Source organism: Dipodomys ordii, unplaced genomic scaffold (assembly GCF_000151885.1).
Source record: "Dipodomys ordii isolate 6190 unplaced genomic scaffold, Dord_2.0 Scaffold92, whole genome shotgun sequence".
Classification (NCBI taxonomy): Eukaryota; Metazoa; Chordata; class Mammalia; order Rodentia; family Heteromyidae; genus Dipodomys; species Dipodomys ordii.
The window spans coordinates 4,977,153-4,997,639 of NW_012267308.1; the positions used below are offsets into that span (position 1 = coordinate 4,977,153).

The following is a 20,487-nucleotide window of genomic DNA, read 5'->3' on the forward strand; positions in this document are numbered from 1 at the left end:
TAGCTGCCAGAGGCACAAATGCAGAGCCCCAAGTCCTACATCGCTCTCCCAGTCCTTCAGCCTTCCCCTACTCCATGTCCTCCGGCTAGCCTTGACTTTACCTGCCATTGAAACTGCCCGAGTCTCCCGTCACCAAATCTTGAATCAGGAAGAAGGGGTAGAACACTGGAGTTGGAGGAGGTTCAGAAGAGGAGAAAAGGAATGAACTTGGTCTGGGAAGCTGAGGGAGGAGATGGGGGCTGGGAAAGGGGAGCAGGTGGAGGAGATTAGAGCAGGGGAGGGGGGATGTGGGGAAGGGAGCCAGGAAGGAGAGATGTGGCAGAGAGTGAGGTAGGGGAAGGATGGGGTACTCACTGTCACGGAAGAGAAAGCAGGGCATCTCAGGGTCACTGAACACACAGTCAAAGTAGTGTTTGTTCTGCTGGCGGTTGTATTCCAGAGTATAGGTGATATCAAAGGCTAAGCGCTTGCCTGGGGGGCAGCCAATAAATATTGGCACCATCAGGTCGCCCTGAGCAGGAGAAAAGTCTTGTGCTTGGGGGGGTCCTTGTTGTGTAAAGGGTTTATTTATTTATTATTGTGGGGGGGGCAGGTTGTGGGGCTTGAACTCTGGGTCTGGGTGCTGTCCCTTAACTTGTTCAAGGCTAGCACTCTACCACTTGAGCCACATAGGACATCTTTTGGCTTTTGGGTAATTAATAGAAGACAAGAGTCTCGTGGACTTTTCTACCCAGGCTGACATTGAACCTCCACTCTCAGATCTCAGTTTCCTGAATAGCTAGGATTGTAGGCGTGTACCTGGCTTTGTTCTTTGCTACTTTAACTCAAAATAGAATCAAAGGAGCTGGGGGGGGTTAGTGGGGGTAGGTGGGGACTACTACAATTGCCTTTTTTTTTTTGGGTCCAGTCATGGGGCCTGAACTCTGGGCCTGGGCGCTGTCCCTCAGCTCTTCAGCTCAAGGCGAGCACTCTACCACTTGAGCCACAGCACTACTTCCAGTTTTCTAGTGGTTTATTGGAGATAGGAGTCTCACGGACTTTCCTGCCCGGGCTGGCTTTGAACCGTGATCCTCAGATCTCAGCCTCCTGAATAGCTAGGATTACAGGCATGAGCCACCTGCGCCCAGTGCTAGAGATTCTTAAATCTTTCTGTTTTCCTATAGAAAGGTTCTTTTCTCTTATGATAACCTTAGTTGTTTATCTCAACATTCCTACTGTCAATCCTTAGCTGTTTATTTCAGCATTCAGTTCCTAGCTAAAATGGATTGCCAAATGGTCTCAGAAATAGACCTTGAGAATCTCCATTCTGGAGGAAGTGATGCCCCCTTTTCAAAACAATAGTGAAATTATGATCAGCAGTTCTGCTTCAGGGTCCATTTCTTTCTGAATTTGTTGGTCATAAGACCAACACACAACCCACAATTTGTCAGGTGGCAAAGAGAAACCTTTCCAATTTCAATCACCAATAACCTGTACAGTTGGGGTGGTAGCAACAAACTGATCATGTGCCTTCTCCTTGGTCTTGAAATGAGACTTTTATTTGGAGTCTAAATAGTGAATATTCAAGCAAAACAGAAAGGCCTGCCTGGGAGACAGCTGTATCAAAGAGGGGGGGGGGCGGGCTGAAAGTAGATGAGGGTTGGAGCAGACCAGAGACTCAAGTCTGTGACTTCATCCCAGAGGTTGGCTCAAGTTCCTCCTTTTCCTGGAACACTTTGGAGGGGGCCCTGTAGCTCTCCGGGAAGCTCATCTGGGAGGCCATGCTGAACATGGCCGTGGAGGTGGCATAGGTGTAGTAGGACTCTGAGGTCATTACATTGTTGATCTTCCAGCGCAGTGAGTTCCAGGCAATCACCATGTAGGGCCACAGGAGGGAGAAGGCGAGGTACAAGATCACCAGGCCCATAAAACTGCTGACCGACACCTATAGACACCAGACAGTAGGGCTGGGTGCTCAGCCTGGGGGGACCCCCCTTACCATGCACAGCTTGGTATGTCCTGGACTTCACTCACCATGACGATGAAGAGGGCCCGCCTGTTGCTGAGTGGGAGCCCGTGGATGTGCAGCCAGAAGGTGAGCTGGTAGTCACAGTATGTGCTCGAGTCTACATCTCTGGTAGGACATGGGGGTCCCAGGAATGGGAGAGAAGTCAGGTCCCACAGAGGACACCGTCAACTCCTTCCCAGCCCACATGCTGAGCTTACCTGTTGCTCACCAACACCTTGAAGTAGAATTCAGGGGGAAAGATGTTTGGAGGAATGATGTCATGACATGGGGAGTTCTGTAGACACAGCCACCTGGGAGAACAAGATCAGGCACCTGTGCCAGCCCCCTCCTGACTGTATACCGCCCCACCCCCACCACGCCCACTCCCTCCTGAGCCCTGCTCAGTGCTGACTCCATCTTCTCCAGTCTCATGCATTGCAGGCAAGTGCATCACTGCTGAGCCACGTGCCCAATTCATGGTCTCTGTCTTCTCTCATCCACTGCTTCATGCCTGTGTCCAACAGGCAGAGCTGGAACATTTGGCCAGGTCCTCCATCTTCTTCTTCTCTTGGTTCATGACTCAGTAAACACAGGCTGAGTACTGAGCAGTTGGTTCCTTGCTTCATTTGCCCACTGCCTTCTCCTTACTCATGGAAAATGAGCTATTGAGCCCCCTCTATGCTAATGAATTCCTCCAAACTTTTATCCATTTGCTAACTCCTTTGTTTAGCTACCAATCAATGCCTACCATAAGTTACTATATACAAGTGTTGGTTCTTTGATTGAGAAAAGACCATGATGAGTCCATTCAAGATCTGGTCCTGTAAGGCAGGCAGATCCCATGGGAGACATGGGCAGCGCTCATCTCCAGGACCCGGATGCAGGTGGGATGTGCAGAGGGCGAGAGGATGTGTGTCAAAGGGAAAGGCTCACCAGATGGGTTGTGGAGGTTTAGGCAGAGGATGGGAAGGGGAGGCTCAGATGGAGGGTTCAGGACAGGAGGGACATGTGGAAATCAAGCAGAGGCAACTGTTGGGTCCTAAAACATTTAGGTATACCATCAATCATATAGGGACACCAGAAGGTGGTCTCCAGAAGGACAGGAGGGTCCAACATTCCAGGTGAAGTGGACTGATATGCAAAGCTTAGTCCTCTCTGCGAACATGAAGGTAATCAGCTCTGTTGGCAAGATCTAGAAGCTTTTCAGAGGCAGGAAGGATGGCAAGACCGATGGGTATGGGGTGTTGTCAAGAGGCCTTGCCCAAAGCCAGGCATGGTGTGGTGCATGTCTGTCATCCCAGCACTAAGGAAGCAGAGGCAAAAGGATGGCAAGTTGGAGACCAGCATCATCTACATAATGAGTTCCAGACCCTGGGTCAAAAGAAAAGGGAAAAAGGTGGGAGGGGCCTATGACTCACTCGATGCCCAAGCTCTTGTGGGACAAGATGTGGAAGGCCATGTCTTCTGTGGTCCTTTCAGTCCTTGTGTTCCAAATGAGGCTCTCAGTCCTGGGCAGAACCATATAATCTCAGCCTGGGCAGAGCTCCCCAGGGGCTGCCAGTCCCAAAGCCTAGCCCAATGGGTGAGGTCAGGGCATTGGTGCACAGGGCTGAGGTACTAATGGGGCAGGTGGTACCCTGGGGTTTCCATGTGGGTGGGATCTGAGGTTCCCAGGAGGTTCAATCTGGAACAGCCTGTGTGACTGGGACGTGGGTGGGGCCGGCATGGGAACTGGGGTATCAGGGGAAAATGGGCTCAGTCTGCATGGGGCTCACTTGTCCAGGGGACTGTTGTAGCGGTAGATTTCCTCATCGCTGTAGTCCCTGACGTTGTCCATTGAGGACCCGCCACCCACAACCTTCATCACATAGCTGCCAGAGGCACAAATGCAGAGCCCCAAGTCCTACATCGCTCTCCCAGTCCTTCAGCCTTCCCCTACTCCATGTCCTCCGGCTAGCCTTGACTTTACCTGCCATTGAAACTGCCCGAGTCTCCCGTCACCAAATCTTGAATCAGGAAGAAGGGGTAGAACACTGGAGTTGGAGGAGGTTCAGAAGAGGAGAAAAGGAATGAACTTGGTCTGGGAAGCTGAGGGAGGAGATGGGGGCTGGGAAAGGGGAGCAGGTGGAGGAGATTAGAGCAGGGGAGGGGGGATGTGGGGAAGGGAGCCAGGAAGGAGAGATGTGGCAGAGAGTGAGGTAGGGGAAGGATGGGGTACTCACTGTCACGGAAGAGAAAGCAGGGCATCTCAGGGTCACTGAACACACAGTCAAAGTAGTGTTTGTTCTGCTGGCGGTTGTATTCCAGAGTATAGGTGATATCAAAGGCTAAGCGCTTGCCTGGGGGGCAGCCAATAAATATTGGCACCATCAGGTCGCCCTGAGCAGGAGAAAAGTCTTGTGCTTGGGGGGGTCCTTGTTGTGTAAAGGGTTTATTTATTTATTATTGTGGGGGGGGCAGGTTGTGGGGCTTGAACTCTGGGTCTGGGTGCTGTCCCTTAACTTGTTCAAGGCTAGCACTCTACCACTTGAGCCACATAGGACATCTTTTGGCTTTTGGGTAATTAATAGAAGACAAGAGTCTCGTGGACTTTTCTACCCAGGCTGACATTGAACCTCCACTCTCAGATCTCAGTTTCCTGAATAGCTAGGATTGTAGGCGTGTACCTGGCTTTGTTCTTTGCTACTTTAACTCAAAATAGAATCAAAGGAGCTGGGGGGGGTTAGTGGGGGTAGGTGGGGACTACTACAATTGCCTTTTTTTTTTTGGGTCCAGTCATGGGGCCTGAACTCTGGGCCTGGGTGCTGTCCCTCAGCTCTTCAGCTCAAGGCAAGCACTCTACCACTTGAGCCACAGTGCCACTTCTGGCTTTTTTCTTATGTGGTGCTGAGGAATCGAACCCAGGGCCTCGAGCATGCAAGGCAAGCACTCTACCACTGAGCCACCTTCCCAGCCCCTACAATTGCCTTTTATACCTGGGTCACTCCAAGTCAGGAAGGGGGAGCCTAGGGTCTGTGTGTTGGCAAGGCTCAGGAAAATGGGAGAGAATGGGGACTCTGTGGCAGCTCCTTCCTCTACCACTTTGAGCTCCTGGTGCTCCCCTGAGCAGACATCTGTCCTTTTCTGAAACTCCCCATCTGTCCGTGTGCAAAGGAATCATTTTATGTGTAAGCAAGCGGTGAAGAAACAAGTGCACCGTCCTCAGCCATGAGCACAGAACTCAAGGGGTGCAAATGAAAAGCATCATGAGGACTGGGAATGTGGCTTAGTGGTAGAGTGCTTGCCGAGCATGCATGAAGCCTGGGTTCTATTCCTTGGTACCACATAAACAGAAAAAAGCTGGAAGTGGTGTTGTGGCTCAAGTGGTAGAGTGCTAGCCTTGAGCAAAAGCGGCTCAGGGACAATGCCCAGGCCCTGAGTTCAAGCCCCAGGACCAGCCACCTTGATACATGCAGACATGACTGCAGAAAGCATCCAGGGGAGCACATAGTGTTATGTACAACCCACACAGCTGTGAAGGAGGCCCTTCTGAAAATGGGCCTGGAAAGTAGTAGTGAGGAGGTGGGAAGTTACATGAATGAGATGGAAGGAAATTATGGATGACTTAGTGGAATTATCTGGGTGGTCTTGGCAATTGGGCCTGCTGAGACCCTTCCTCTTTTCTTCCTTCCCCTCCTGTCCTCTCCCTCCCCCCGCCCTTCCCAGCACTGCCACTCTCCCAGGCTCCAGTACTTGCATGATCAGCCCCTGGTTTGTGTTATGGAAGCAGTAACCGGAAGATCCCAACACCTGTGGGTGGGAACAGGTAAGTACAGTGGGCTCCAAGGGTCCATCCTCTCATCTCCTTCCTGTCCCGCCCCGCTAGACTGAAGATCACACACCTGGATCATCATGGCAGTTTTCATGAGGTGATGTCCACTAATGCCTTGGTCATAACAATGCCTTTTGTCCATGAGTGTTATCTGAGGGAGGGGGGGAGAAAAGGGCACAAAGGCCTCTCCAAATGCCAGCCTCCTCCATTTCTTTCTTCTCCTTGTCCCCCTCTTCCTCCCTCCTCCTCTTCTCCCTCCAGCAACCCATCACTCAGCTGCCCCTCCTGGAAGCTCACCAAGAATTGCACAGAGTTTCGATTAACCAGGACCTTCTGCTGCACCAGGGCCTGGATGCACAATGGATCCGCCACTACCACGCCCAACGCCAGCTTGCTCTGCACCTGAAAGGCCACATCTGCCACAAGCCAAGGGGGGGGGGACATCACAACCCAGCCTAGACCTCAGCCTTACCCCGTTGTGGGGGGGGGGGCTTGGGGATGCTGGTGTTCCGCTCAGGCCCCGCCCACAGACCCAGGTCAGATGGCATTGAGAAAGAGTCTCCCTGCGCCGTGAGGAAGATGCTGAAGGTGTAGGTGGTGCCCTTGTCCAGGAAGATGCGTTCCGGCAGCTGATGATTTGGCCTGAGGTTGTAAATCTTCTCGTAGCTCTCCATGTCAATGTGGACACCGCCTGCACTGCGCCAGTTGCTTGCCATGTAAAAGTAATAATCCTGAAGAAGTAGTCATCCGCCGTGAGGTGAAGGGGAAAGTCAGAGGGATGTAGGGGGGTGTCCCTGGGTACCTCTTTTCCCCACCCCCATTCTCTCCACGAACCTCATCTTGCTTCTTGTTTTTCCACCAGCGCCAGGTGGGGTCATGCTCGGGATCCGCGTAAGGCTGCAAGGATTGTATAACACCATGAAGGGGTGACCCAGAGGAGAGTCCCCCCCTAACACTCCCAGTGGCTGCCCCCACAATGCAAAGGCAAAGATGCAGCTTTCCATCCAGCGGGTCACACCCCCAAAAGCTCTCCTCATGACCCTCCCACTCAGTCTTGTTCTGAAGGCAGGGTCTTTGAACTTCAGATTCTCATCACACCCGGGCTCCTCTGCGCAGGCCCAGCTTCTAGGCTGAATCCCTTCCTGCAGTCCAGGATATCATCCCTGGCCCCAGGGACGGAGCCAGCTTGTAGGCACCCACCTTGTCATATTTGGAGTGCAGCCAGAGCAGGTAGTAGACCAGGCCTTGATAGACTGCCAGTGACTTCTCATTGTGGAAGCCCGAGGGATCCATGACAAGGGGTGGCCGAGCTAGGTAGCGCTCCTCCCGCGTGTAGGCCTGTGGGTTGGGCACATCCTGCAAGCGCATCACCACGAAGGGACAGAAGTCGATGAAGGAGAGCTTCAGGTGGCCCCTGGGATTTACATGTGGGGGGTCACTCTTTACATTCTTAGTATAGCAGTTCTCCCCCTCTCTCCCGGCTCGGCATTAGTTTCCCACCTCTACACTGTCTGACTTCCCAAATCGAATTTACTTTTTCCACTCAGCATCTGGGTGGCTCTTGAGGCCTCTGGACACATCCCCGGGCTGTCCCCCTCCCTCAGACCACAGCTTCCTTGGCTCCACATCAGTACCCACTTGCTTGTTGTAGCTGACCTCTTCTTCCTCTCTTCTAGCCTCATGGCCCCATACCCCCACCCCCTACCGAATTAACCCCCCCCAGCACTTTCTGACCTACTCAGGGCTCTGCCTCTCCTCACCCCTGTCGCTGCAGTTGGTGTTCTGTCCGCTGGTACATCAGCAGCTTCTCCACAGGAATCAGCCGCTTTATTACGCGGCCCTTATTCTCAGTTTTAATGTATGCAATCTGTGGGGTGGAGGGAGCAGGGACAGCATGTGAGCAGGGGTAGGGGCAACTACTCTGGAGGATCACCCCCCCCCCATGTGTGTCATTAGCACCACCTGGTACCTGGTACAGCAGGCCCTGATCGTAAAACAGGGTGATCATGGTTTCCTCAGGGGCAAAGAGTGAGGAGTGATGCATGTTTTGCAGGCTGACGTACATGTCCCAGCCCCTGGATGGAAGCAGCCTGTACACTGTGTAGCTGCCCTCGTGCAGGTACCAGACCTGAGGGGCCAGAAGAGACCAGGTGACTTATACAGCGCCTGCAGGGACCTGTGATTCTGCCTCTGTTTAAATTTTATTTTTTGGTGCTATTCCTGGAGGCTTTGAGCTGAGGGCTCTCCTTTGCCTGTTTTTGCTCAAGGTTGGCACTCTACCACTTGAGCCACACCCTTCATTTCAGGCTTTTTGCTGATTAATTGGAGGCATGAGTCTCTCAGATTTGTCTTCCCCAGCTGACTTCAAACCAAGAGATCCTCAGCTCTCAGCCTCCAGAGTAGCTAGGGTTACAGGCAGCATGGCCCCCAGCAACCAGCTAAAGCTTTATAAATGCATACACCCATATTCCTAAAAGCCAGAGATTCCTGGGGATAAAGCTCAGGGGTCTTCCTACTCATTGTGGCCTCTAAGGGTCTCTCCATACCTGACCTCAGTTTCCCATCTATGTGCTAACAGACTCACCACATCTCTGGTCTTTTTTTTTTTTTTTTTTGGTCAGTTATGGGACTTGAACTCAAGGCCTGGGTGCTATCCCTTAGCTCTTTTGCCCCAGCACCACTTTCAGTTTTCTGGTGGTTCATTGAAGAGTCTCAGGGACTTTCCTGTCTGAGCTGGCTTTGAATCTGGATCCTCAGATCTCAGCCTCCTGAGTAGCTAGGATGACAGATGTGAGCCTTTAACCCCCAGCTCCCATTTCTGAGCTTAACCCTTCCTCTCCTTCCCACTTCCTGAGCCTTCAGGCTAAGTGATCTCCAGCTTCTAAGCCCTCCTGTCCATGATGCACACCATGGCACACAATTCGGGCTGTCATTTCCTCCATGACATCCTGGCCACTTGCGGTAAGTGCACAGTAAGTGCACAAAATACTTGTGCAATGAACAACTGCACCATAGTACGTGGTCCCTGAACGTTTCATCTTGTTTTTGCTGCAAATGTGATGTTGGATCAGGTTCCCTTCCTCTCTGGGTTCCTTCAGGTTTCCTCCCTTATCTTGAAAGTGAAGGAAGGCTTGGGGCTGGGCAGAGGGAGTGGGGGGGGGAGGAACAGGACAGCTCACCTCCTCTGTGTCTGTGACCATCACCAGGTCCCCTTGGAATGAGTTGACCAGGAATTTGATGTATAACTCCTTGGGAAAATCCGCCAGGTAGATGAAGTTTTCATTATTGTAGCTAGGGGGGGTCAGGGGTAGCAGAGGTAAGGAGGCAGAGCACAAGCATGGCTGGGTTATCTAAGTATCCCAGTCACCTGACTTAAGGCCTAATACAGCACAGGACCCACCCACTCTGGCCTTGTACTAGCCACGGGAGTGAGTGGACAGGAAAGCTGGGAGTCTAGCTTCTGCTCCCCCCAGAACCATATTGTCCCCAGACTCTCCCCTCCCCCCTGGGGTGGGACCAGTGAGAATCATCAGAGCATGTTCTGGATGTGTGTATATGTGCACACACATGTACCAGTCCTGGAGCTTGAACTTGGGACCTGGGTGCTGCCCCTTAGCTTTTTCCATTCAAGGCTGGTGCTCTACCACTTGAACCACACTTCCAATTCTGGACTTTTTTTGCTGGTTCACTGGAGATAAGAGTCTTCCGGACTTTCCTGCCTGGGCTGGCTTTGAACCACAATCCTCAGATCTCAGCCTCCTGAGTAACTAGGATTACAGACATGAGCAACCAATGTTCTTTTTGAGTGGTTTGGGGACCTAGCTTTGAGTTTAAACAAGGGCTCCCAAGGCTGAAGCTGTGGATCAGAGGCAGAGCACTTATCTACCATGTGGGAGATGCTGAGTTTTACCCCTAGAACCTCTAAGCGCTCTCTCTCTCTCTCTCTCTCATATTTAAAATGAGTAGAAGCTACAGTGTATCTATATCTATATATTGTACATACATATATACATCCTCATCATACATACATACATACATACATTTTCCACCTGGGTCCTGACCATGCCAGCCTACATCTCTCCATACAGTTCAGGTGACCTTGCAGTGTCCCCTGAGGCTTGGGGACTTTACAAAGGGGCTTCACCATAAGGAGAAGAATCCTCCTGGGCTCCTGGGGTAGGTAGGGGGCCAGCATGGCCTACCTCTGCAGAAGGAAGTTCCCCCAGAGGAACAGCAGATTGTTGAAGGTGTTAAACAGCATGCCCCTGGGGATCATGGGCGTGTTGGTGTAGGCCTCTGACCCCAGCATCATGAGGAACTCCAAGCCCCTAGCTGATGGGAGCAGAGGAGGGAGGGGGAGAACAGAGCTGGCAGAGGTTCCCTGGACCTTTCCTGGCCCCTGCCCTCCCTGGAGGCCACCCTGCCTTCCCCACTTTACCATCAGGGATGAACTCTGGGAAGTTGTAGAGGACTTCTAGCTCATCCTTTACTGCAAGGGGAGAAACAGCAGGACCTCCTGAGGCCCTGAGCTATCCAAACCTGAAGCCAGTGCTCAGGAACCCTCTTTCTCCTCCAGTAGCTTCCCATCTGGGCCAGCATTTCCTGCAAGACATTCTGCCATCTCAAGTCCATAGGGCTAGCAACCTGACTCCTCTGATGCCCTGGCTATGGTTTTTTGTTTTGTTTTTCTTTTTGGTCGGTCGTGGGGCTTGAACTCTGGGCCTGGGCACTGTCCCTCAGCTCTTCAGCTCAAGGGGAGTGCTCTAATACTTGAGCCACAGCGCCACTTCTGGTTTTCTGGTGGTTTATTGGAGATAAGAGTCTCACAGACTTTCCTGCTTGGGCTGGCTTTGAACTGCAATCCTTGGATCTCAGTCTCCTGAATAGCTAGGATTACAGGCATAAGCCACCAGCACCTGGCAAGCCAGAGGTTTTGCAGTGCGTAACCTGCACATCTAGCTTAAACAAAGCAGGCCAAAGCCAATGGAATCTCCACCTTTTAAGTCCCTGAGGACTTTTTCTATCTCTAGCTTCTACTCAGCTCTCCAATCCCTACCCCCCTGTCTTTCTCCAGCCCACCAGATTTCTCCATGAAATCCAAGTTGTCCTTTAGGCCACCTGCACCTTTCCCACCACCCTCTGAGCCGCCCTGATTACATATGTTATAGCTGGACATGGTGTAGTATTTCTTGTTGGAGTACGGATCTGTGTTCTGCACCAACAGCCTTAAGATGAACTCGGCAGATATCATGGCCGCCCAGATAATGGAGCACTTGGCAACTGAAAGCGGGGGGAGCAGCCAGTGCTCAGTGCTCATGACTCTCCCTGAAACCTCCCCCAGCCCCATTCCTGGCACAGCCATGCCCCTCCTAGGAATTCTCCACTCCTTTCTGAGACCCTGGTCCATCTCCCTTGCTCTCTCCCTGTCTGTCCCCCGCCTTCCCCTCTCTGATACTGGGGTTTGACTCAGGGCCTTGTTTGCTCAACTGGTGCTCTACTACTTGAACCCGTTTTGTTTTTGTTTTTTCGTTTTTTTCCCTAGTTATTTTGGAGGTGAGAATTTTTCTCTGTTTTTCCTGCCTGTGCTGGTTTCAAAGCTTGATCCTCCAGATCTCATCCTCCTCAGTAGCTAACATTATGGGTGTGAGTCCCTCCCCTCCCCAAGCACACCTTGCCTAAGGTGTCTCTTTTCCATTCTTCCCACCCTTCCTGACTCTCGCTCAGCCCCCACCCTCTCACTCTAGTCCCTCCCCGCTCCCAGCTGAGGGATGGTTACCATTTGTCTTTTCGCACACTGACCACTGCTTGGGATACATCTGGAAGAACACCTCACCATCTGGGGAGAAAGGCAGGATGCATGCTTAGGTCTCTCCTGGCCTACCCTATCTGCCTGGTACCCCACCCAAGCCGTGTTCCTGGTTCATAGAAACTCACTGGGGTCCTCCACAACCTGAATATGGTTACAGGAATGGGTGCAGGCTTGGGCATGTAACCCAGTATGGATCAGAGCTGCTTCCATTTTCTTGGGAGTAAAAAAGTGGTGGGTTAGCCAGGTGCTGGTGGCTTACACCTGTCACCCCAGCTACTCAGGAGGCTGAGATCTGAGAATCCTGGTTCCATGCCAGCCTGGCCAAAGAACCTGAAAGACTCATCTCCAGTTAAGCAGCAGAAAACCAAAAGTGGTGCTTAAAGCGGTAGAGTGCTAGCCTTGAGCAAGAGCTCAGGGACAACACCCAGGCCCTAAGTTCAAAAAACAAAAACAAAAACACACTGATGGGTAATGTGATCCTGAGTCCATAAACACACACACACACACACACACACACACACACATTTTTTTTTGTTGATCGTGGGCCTTGAACTCTGGGCCTGGGTACTGTTCCTGAGCTCTTCAGCTCAAGGCAAGCACTCTACCACTTGAGCCACAGCACCATGTCTGGTTTTCTAGTGGTTAATTGGAGATAAGAGTCTCATGTACTTTCCTGCCCAGGCTGGCTTTGAACCACGATCCTCAGCTCTCAGCTTCCTCAGTAGCTAGGATGATAGGTGTGAGCCACTGGTGCCCAGCTTTATTTTATATTTTTTGGGGGGATTGAACTCAAGGTCTGGGCACTGTCCCTGAGCTGCTTTTGCTCAAGTCTAACCCTCTACCACTTGAACCATAGTCTATTTCTGCTGGGTTTTTTTTTGTCAGTTGTAGGGCTTGAACTCCGGACCTGGGTGCTGTCCTTTAACTCTTCAGCTCAAGGCAAGCATTCTACCACTTGAGCCACACCACCACTTCCAGTTTTCTGGTGGTTTATTGGAGATAAGAGTCTCACAAACTTTCCTGCCTGGGCTGGCTTTGAACCAGGATCCTCAGATTTCAGCCTCCTGAGTAGCTAGGATTACAGGTGTGGGCCACCAGCACCCGGCCCATTTCTGCCTTTTGGGTGGTTCATTGGAGATAGGACTCTTTCCTGGGCTAGCTTCAAACAGTGATACTCAGATCTCAGCCTCCAGAGTAGCTAGTTATGTATCACCAGCACTCGGCTAAGCATGCTCTTAAGTTCACATGTTCTCTGCTTTACGTATCATAAGAAGGACGTAGTAGACCCTGCAAGCTGCCTCATCATTATGAAGGCCTAACCCCTTCCCCTTCAGAGCCAGGATGACCCTCACTGTGGGTCTTCTTCCTGTGGGCACATGGTAAAGAACGAGGGCCTCAGGAGTGGGACTGGAGGCCACTGCTGGGTTCCCAGGTGCCTATCCTTACCTCTGATAGTCATAACGTGAACATAACCCTCATGCTTGCCCATGGTCAGGGCAAGAACGTACTCGGAGCCATTGCTGTCGAAATGCACTGGGCACAGCTTACTGATGCACTCGTTGGCCAGGACTCGAACCCAGTTGCCTAGGGCACACAAGCATGGGACCTTAGTCCAGGCAGTCAGACTCATTTCATTCCTTTGAGCTAAGGAAGGCTGCTCTTTTCCTCTCAAAGTTCCTGCCAGTGCTATGAGCAGCCTTCCTTCCTCATCCTCTGCCCACCAGGTCCTGATTGAGTTGACTCCTCCCATGCTTTCCCTTGGCCAGAGCAATGGGTTGTGACCCAGGCATGTGACTGAGCTGGGTAAATCAGACATCTTTTGCAATTTAAAACTACTTTAACAGATGCTCTTTCCTGTAGCAAGTGAGGGACAGCTGCTGGATAAGGAGAAATGTCACCAAGACATCCATAAGGGGGAGACTGTCCAACGGTGAAAGTGAACTTCTGGATCCAACTATGCCTGAAACCCACAGACTCCTTGTCTTGTCATCCATGTAAGCAATAACAAAACCCCATCTATTTTTTTTTTTTTTTGGGTCCAGTTGTGGGGCCTGAACTCTGGGCCTGGGCACTGTCCCTCAGCTCTTCAGCTCAAGGCTAGCGCTCTACCACTTGAGCCACAGCGCCACTTCCGGCTTTTTTCTTATGTGGTGCTGAGGAATCGAACCCAGGGCCTCAGGCATGCAAGGCAAGCGCTCTACCACTGAGCCACCTTCCCAGCCCAAAACCCCATCTATTTTATATTTTGTTCATTCATTCATTCCAGGACCTCACTATGTATTCCAGGATTCCCTGAACTGGCAGTATCCTCCTGCCTCTGCCGCTCAGTTGCTAGACCACCAGGCCTGGCTACTCTTTTTCCATTTTGGTTAATCTCCTTTGGGCTTTTCCTCTTCAAGATTCTCTTTTACTCCCTCCCATCTATTCCTATCCCAGCCATTTCCCATAGCCTGCTCTTAGTTCCCAGGATGTTGTGGCCTGCAGAGAGGAGGGAAGGATCCCCTGAAGACTTCCAGACACTGGGGGCATGAGTCATGACTGGGGGAGGTCCTGCCCTAGCCTGCCCAGGGCAATTCCAATCAGTGGCTTCTGATGGGTGGATTCCCTTAGGTGCTCTTGTCCAAGGGCCGCGTTCCCCCCCACCCCCACGCCATGGTATCCCAACCTGGCCCTCTTACTGCTTTTGTGTTTTTTATCCAGGACTGTGTGATAGTTTCCTGTAAAATAGTAGACCAGCTGGTTCTGCCGTATGAACAGAGTGGTTTCGGTGGAGATCGCATCGTGGATGGTGGCCGAGAAGCCGGTCTGGGGGCAGTAGTGGGAGCCCACCCAGCAACTGTCAATGCTCAGCTGCAAGGAAGCAGGCAGGGTGCTAGTGAGTGATGACTTGGACCATAGCGCCTAAGCTTTGCCTTGGGGCGGGGGGTGGTGGTGGTGATGGGAGGACAGGCTGCTCATCCTGTTCCCCTAGCAGCCCCATCACCACTGGTCAACAAACTTCCCCACCAGCAGGACCAAGGAAGCAGACCAGAAAGATCTGAGCCAGTTGGGGCCCTGTATGGCCGCCACATTTGAGCAGTGCAGAGTATGCATAACCGCGTTCAGCAGTCCCTGTGCCCATAGCTGCAGTCAAGGTTGTTTAAATGTGAATACAAAACCTCTCATGCATGGCTGAAGGCACACTTTTATTTTATTTTTTGCTAGTCCTGGGGCTTGAACTCTGGGCTTGGGCTCTGTCCCTGAGCTGCTTTTGCTCAAGGCTAGCACTCTTACCACTTGAGCCACAGAGCCACTTCTGGCTTTTTCTGCTTATATGGTACTGAGGAATCAAACCCAGGGCTTCATGCATGCTAGGCGAGCACTCTACCACTGAGCCACCTTCCCAGCACGTCCTCAAATATTTCGAGAGTCCTCATGCCTGTAAATCCTAGCTATTCAGGAGGCTGAGATCTGAGGGTTTGAGATCAGAGGCAACCTGGATGGGAAAGTTTGTAAGACTCTTATTTCCAATTAACCAGAAAAAAAGCCAGAAGTGGAGGTGTGATTGGCCATAGGACCCTGTCCCAATCCAGACGCTTTATCCCCCCATTTACCTGCACCACTCACCTCTACGAGGGAGACATCCTCGAAGTTGGTGTCTGTTATCAGGATGGTTTTCTCGTTGGGAATGCCACCCAGGATAAGTACGGGTGAGTGGTCCAGAGTGCACCTCAGAGGCCTCGACGAGACATTCTCAAAGTGCCAGGGCATCATGTAAAAGAGCTGCCAGCGAGGGGCAGGAGGCTGTTCAGCACCCTGCCATACCCCCACTCTACCTAAGTCAGGCAAAAACCCAAGTCTTCACCCTGTCCCCTATGACTCAGCCCCCAACAATATGCTGTCATCTCCATGACTTCCTGTTGTTCTTCCCTACCTCAGGGCCTTTGCACTGGATCCTCTATCTCCTCCATCCATATGTAGGTCCCCTCTTCTCCTCTAGGTTCCATCCAACTGTTTCCTACTTCCCAAAGATCCCTCTTTCTGCACTGCACTGGCTCTGCATCCCCGTCCCCAGGCCCACTCCTTTCTAGGCTCTGTTTCTCTCTAGAACACTCTCCACCTTTCAGGAACAATGAATGGATGGGTGCTCATGCCACTGCTTTGGTGCGCATCTCTTCCTTCCCCGACCCCTCCCTCCTAGCTTGTCAGCCCAGGTGGTAGGTGTCAGGGACTGTGGGTTCACTCTATGTTCTTATGGTATCCCAATGTATTTCAGGAAGGGCCTGCTGAATGGATGGATGAATGAACTTGGGAACAGGTGTCAGGCAGACAAGGTTTTAGGCCTTCTGTCAAACAAAATGGGTATGTGAGGCCAGGAATGGTTACGCACACTTCTAATCCCAGCTTTCCAGAGATACTTCTGTGAAGATGGAACCTGATCTTCTTGTACATAGGAAAATGTATCTCCCAGAGCCTGGCACCAAGGCAGTGTGTGTGTGTGTGTGTGTGTGTGTGTGTGTGTGTAGGGGTGATGGCCCCAACCTGACATGGCTTGACAATCTTGTCTCCTCTTCCCACTGCCCAGGTGCTCACCTCATCTCCTATAGTGAACTGTAATTTGTTCTTCTCTGACTTCAGGAAACCATTGATATTCATGTAGAAGCTGGTGGCAGGTGCAGGGCAGGCCCATGTGAGGGTTCTAGTCATGGGGGCTCCCCAGCTGCCAATATCCCCACCCATATTCTCCCTTCCTTGGGGCTCCCTCCTTGCTCCTGGTTGAGGGACAGGGGGGAGGGAATCAGGGCTCAGCAAATCTCTGAGGGAACCCGGGATGGGTTTGAGATCAGGTACCTTTTTGGAGAAATGAAGGGCCCCAGCCCGTTACTGTCGACATCCACTCGCATGACAGAACTGCCATTCTTGAGGGGCATGGGTGTGTACCAGCTCATGCCACACACCTCGCTGGCCAAACATGTTTCTGGTGGCAGGAGAGGGCACTGAGGTATGGGAGTGAGGCTCCAGGAGGAACCCTTCTCCAGGTCTAAGCACACTGGCAGCTCCTGCCCCTCCCCCCAGCCCAGGGGGCACCTTTGTTGCGGAAAGGGGCTGCCTCCATCTGGATCTGCAACTGTTCTATCTTCCAGCGGTAGAAATTGATCGGGGAATGGAAGGTGACCAGCACCAGGGGCTTCAACCCCATCAGGTGGGCCCTGCGGACCAGGTCATCCGAAGGCTAAGGGGGTAGACAGCCTTAGGTAACTAACCTTCAGATACCCCTGCCTTGAGACACCCTCCTCCTCTTCCTCCTCCTTCTCCTCCAGACAGCCCTGGCTTGAGACACCCTCCTCCTCCTCCTCCTCTTCCTCCTCCTCCTTCTTCTTCTTGCTAGATCTTGAACTCAGGGCCAGGGGTCAAAATGCTGCCCCTTAGCTTTTTTGTGTAAGTCTAGTGTTCTACCACTTGAACCACAGCTCCACTTCTGGCTATTTGGTGGTTAACTGGAGATCAGAGACTCATGGACTTTCCTGCCTGGGCTGGCTTTGAACTGTGATCCACAGATCTCCACCTCCTGAGTTGCTAGGATTACAGACTTGAGGTACTGGCTGCTAGCTTTAGATAAATCTTGAATCCAGGGCTGGGGATGTGACTTAGCAGTAGAATGCTTGCCTGACCTACCATGAATGGAGCCCTAGGTTCAATTCGGTACCACTTACACAGAAAAAGCTGGAAGTGGCACTGCGCGCTCAAGTGGTAGAATGATAGCCTTGAGCAAAAGCAGTTCAGGGACAGTGCCCAAGCCTGAGTTCAAGCCCCACGACTGGCAAAAAAACAAAACAAAACCCACTTAAATCCTGAAGGCCTGCAGTGTTGCATGGTTCTAGAGAGATGGGGGAAACTCAGGCTGCATCAGCCCACTCCCTAGGACACTCACCTCTCTTTTACAGGAGTAGTTGACCTTCAGATAGTAAGGGAAGCCCAGGTATTTCTGTAAGAGAGGTGGACAGATGTCCAGATCAGCACAGCTTCCCCCCTTCCCCCTCACCTCTTTTCTCCTGCTAGGTCCCCTCACCTCAGTGGGGTCAATGGGTGAGTCAGTTAGCAAGTTGAACACGTTGGCCACCGTGTCTTCGGGCTCTTGTGCAAAGAAGCGGACAGTGGAGGTAGCCTCCCCGACGTGGTGGAACTTGTTTAGGACCACCTGCCAGGTGCACTGCTGGAAATCATCCTGAATTGCCCACAGTCTCCAAGAAAACAGGAGTACCAGCAACAGCGCCCACGGTGCCCATAGGACGCCTGCTGTGGGCCACACAGGGCTGGCAGGGGCCATGGCTGGGCACCGTGCAATGTAGCTAGAACCTGGAGGACGTGGAGATCAGCAGCCGCCTCTGCAGGACAGACGGACCTCTGTGATCCCACATGTCCCTGAGCCAACGCCCCCCCCCATCCTACCCTTCCCAAGGTGTTTTGCACCTGGCATCGTCCCTGCTCTGCTCCTGGCTGCCAACGCTGCCCTCAGTCCTAGCTCACTCCCCTGCTTTTGCTCAGGGCACCTCTCTGCCTCGGTTTCTGCTTTCTTGATCAGATGGCGCTCCACTGGCTCCCACCGTCCTTCTCCAACCCACGATCTCACTCTTGTTCTGGACTTGCTGCGCCGCCTCTCACAGCCCTTCCTGTGCCTCTCCGCTCCTCAGCGACCCTCTTGATTCATTCCTACCCTGCCCAAGACCTTCGTCCTCTACTTGATCTGATTCTCCCTCCTCAGTCCTCTATCCAGGCTTTCTCCATGCCTGCCTTACCTCCTGTCCTCTCCCCTGTATCTGGCTTGGGGCTTATTCTTGCTCAGCTTTTTCTCCCCGTACCACCACAGCCTTCTCCGCCAGCCTTTCCCTCGGGTCCTAGACCAGCTGGCTGAACCCTGCGTGCTCCTCACCATGCCTTTCCTCTGCCCGGCCCTCCCGTAGCCACGCCCCTCCGCTGCCCCACCAATCGCGGCCCTTCCCATAACACACCCTCTGTCCCGCCCCTCACACCAGCACACCCTCAGGAGGTCCCGCCCCCTCCTGTATCCACGCCCTCAGCGGCCCTGCCTGTCGTATAGCCCCTCCCACAGCCGCACCTCTACCCCACCCCCTCGTAACCCTATTTCCTTCAGCATGCCCCGCCCTCTCCCGTGGCCACACCCCTCGTGCGGCCACGCCCCTTGGTGTACTCTCTCCTCGCTGCACCCTTTCTCCTCAGGGACCCTCTCTTCTTGAGATTTCTTACCTCTAGCTGCCAGACCTCCACTCCCCTTTGGCTATCTTTTTGATCGTGTTGTCTTTAGCGAACCCTCTCTTCCTGGTGGGGTCCCGACTTACTTCTGGGTCTCCTTCCTATGTCCCTAGCCCTCTCCTTCCCCACACCATACTGCCTTCGAGATGCTCATCTTCTCTCCACCTCCCCCCCCCCCGCCCTACTGCAGCATCCACCTGTTCGAAGCCACCTTTCCATGAACACCTGACAGATCTATAAGCCCCACCCTTTGCAGCCTCTTCTCCTCTCCCCACTTCTGTTCTTAACCACACCTTGCCCTCTCCCTCCTTTTTCATCACTCCGTGGACTCTACTGGGTCCCACCAATGTACAGTCTTCCTCCCTCTTCCCCCCACAACCTTCCCACACCTTCCCCCACCCAACTTCCCATCTCTCTTCCCTTGCATCCTCAGTTAGAACGGCACTGCCCATTTCTCCCTGCCTTGCCTCACCAGTCAACCGTTGCTGAACAGCGCCCCCAACTTGCTCCGTCTCAAAATGGCTGTCCTCACTTCCACAACCAACGTCTGCAAGTGCGGAGACTTGCATGCGCAGCCTGTCTCCATGGTAACGGGCATCGCCCCCTCCCCTCCACTGAACCCCAAAGGCAGGTAAGATGGGTGACCAGGAGAGAGTGCTAGAGATGAGAAAGTGTGCGAAGGAGGCCGCCAAGGACTTCTTAATAGCTCTCTTGGCTGGGGCTGCTATTCCTATTTGCTTGCAGCTCAGAGATTCTACTCCTGAGTGGCTACAAATATGAGGATTGCAATTCAGGCATAAAGTGGTTACCTCCAAAATGACCAGTACAAAAAAGGGCTGGAGGCATGGCTCAAGTAATTGAGCATCTGCTTAGATGCTTGCTAAGTCCTAAGTAAAATTCCTACTACCAAAACAAAACAGTAGGTATTATCAGCAGACAGCAGCAAGCAGAGGAAAGAATACCAGGGATGGAGGATAGGACTGGAGAAATACTGCACTCAGAAAACAAAAAAGGGGGGGGGAAGATAAACAAGTATGATTGCAAACTCCACTAGTACCTGGTAGGATATGGTCACGAGACCAAAAACAATTTTTTTGGTGGGTGCCGGTACTTAGGCTTGAACTCAAGGCCTGGGTGTTGTCCCTGAGCATTTTTTGCTCAAGGCTAATGCTTTACCCTTTGAGTACCAATTCCACTTCTGGCTTTTTGCTGGTTAATTGGAAGTTTCACAGAGTTTCTGCCCAGGCTGCCTTTGAACTGCAATCCTTAGATCTCAGCCTCCTGAGCAGCTAGGATTACAGGCGTGAGCCACCGACGTCCAGCAAGACTGGGTAATTTTTTATGCAGTTTTCACTTATTTCTTTTCTTTTTTTTTTTCTTCAGCTTAAGGCTAGCACTCGCCGGGCGCTGGTGGCTCACACCTGTAATCCTAGCTACTCAGGAGGCTGAGATCTAAGGATCGCGGTTCAAAGCCAGCCCGGGCAGGAGAGACCATGAGACTCCTATCTCCAATAAACCACCAGAAAACCGGAAGTGGCGCTGTAGCTCAAGTGGTAGAGCACTCGCCTTGAGCTGAAGAGCTGAGGGACAGCGCCCAGGCCCGAGTTCAAGCCCCACGACCGACAAAAA

General features: G+C 52.4%; 1 protein-coding gene across 1 annotated transcript; it reads right to left on the reverse strand.

The window, feature by feature from the left end:
• Positions 1 to 1,657: 1,657 nt before the first annotated feature.
• On the reverse strand, positions 1,658 to 17,914 carry Catsperg (catsper channel auxiliary subunit gamma). The gene is made up of 28 exons (XM_013026193.1): positions 17,657 to 17,914; positions 17,519 to 17,572; positions 16,675 to 16,819; positions 16,438 to 16,564; positions 16,180 to 16,249; positions 15,214 to 15,369; positions 14,286 to 14,457; positions 13,054 to 13,191; positions 11,575 to 11,634; positions 10,956 to 11,078; positions 10,237 to 10,287; positions 10,001 to 10,130; positions 8,978 to 9,089; positions 7,768 to 7,926; positions 7,559 to 7,665; positions 6,999 to 7,212; positions 6,633 to 6,695; positions 6,331 to 6,529; positions 6,096 to 6,214; positions 5,869 to 5,949; positions 5,720 to 5,776; positions 4,210 to 4,366; positions 3,957 to 4,020; positions 3,763 to 3,858; positions 3,406 to 3,495; positions 2,206 to 2,298; positions 2,014 to 2,113; positions 1,658 to 1,924 (listed from the first exon to the last, which is right to left on the reverse strand). Exons 1-28 carry the CDS (start codon positions 17,912 to 17,914, stop codon positions 1,658 to 1,660), a joined length of 3,462 nt encoding a protein of 1,153 aa, XP_012881647.1.
• Between the last annotated feature and the right edge of the window lie 2,573 nt (positions 17,915 to 20,487).

What these genes read in the sequence shown, in the direction of transcription:
- Catsperg (XM_013026193.1), bottom strand. Translation starts at nt 17,914, where the DNA reads ATGGCCCCTGCCAGCCCTGTGTGGCCCACAGCAGGCGTCCTATGGGCA. An exon ending in TGCACTCCAAATATGACAAG is followed by an intron (nt 6,696 to 6,998) that starts GTGGGTGCCTAC and finishes CAATCCTTGCAG; the next exon opens with CCTTACGCGGATCCCGAGCA. An exon ending in GAAACTCTGTGCAATTCTTG is followed by an intron (nt 5,950 to 6,095) that starts GTGAGCTTCCAG and finishes CCCCTCCCTCAG; the next exon opens with ATAACACTCATGGACAAAAG.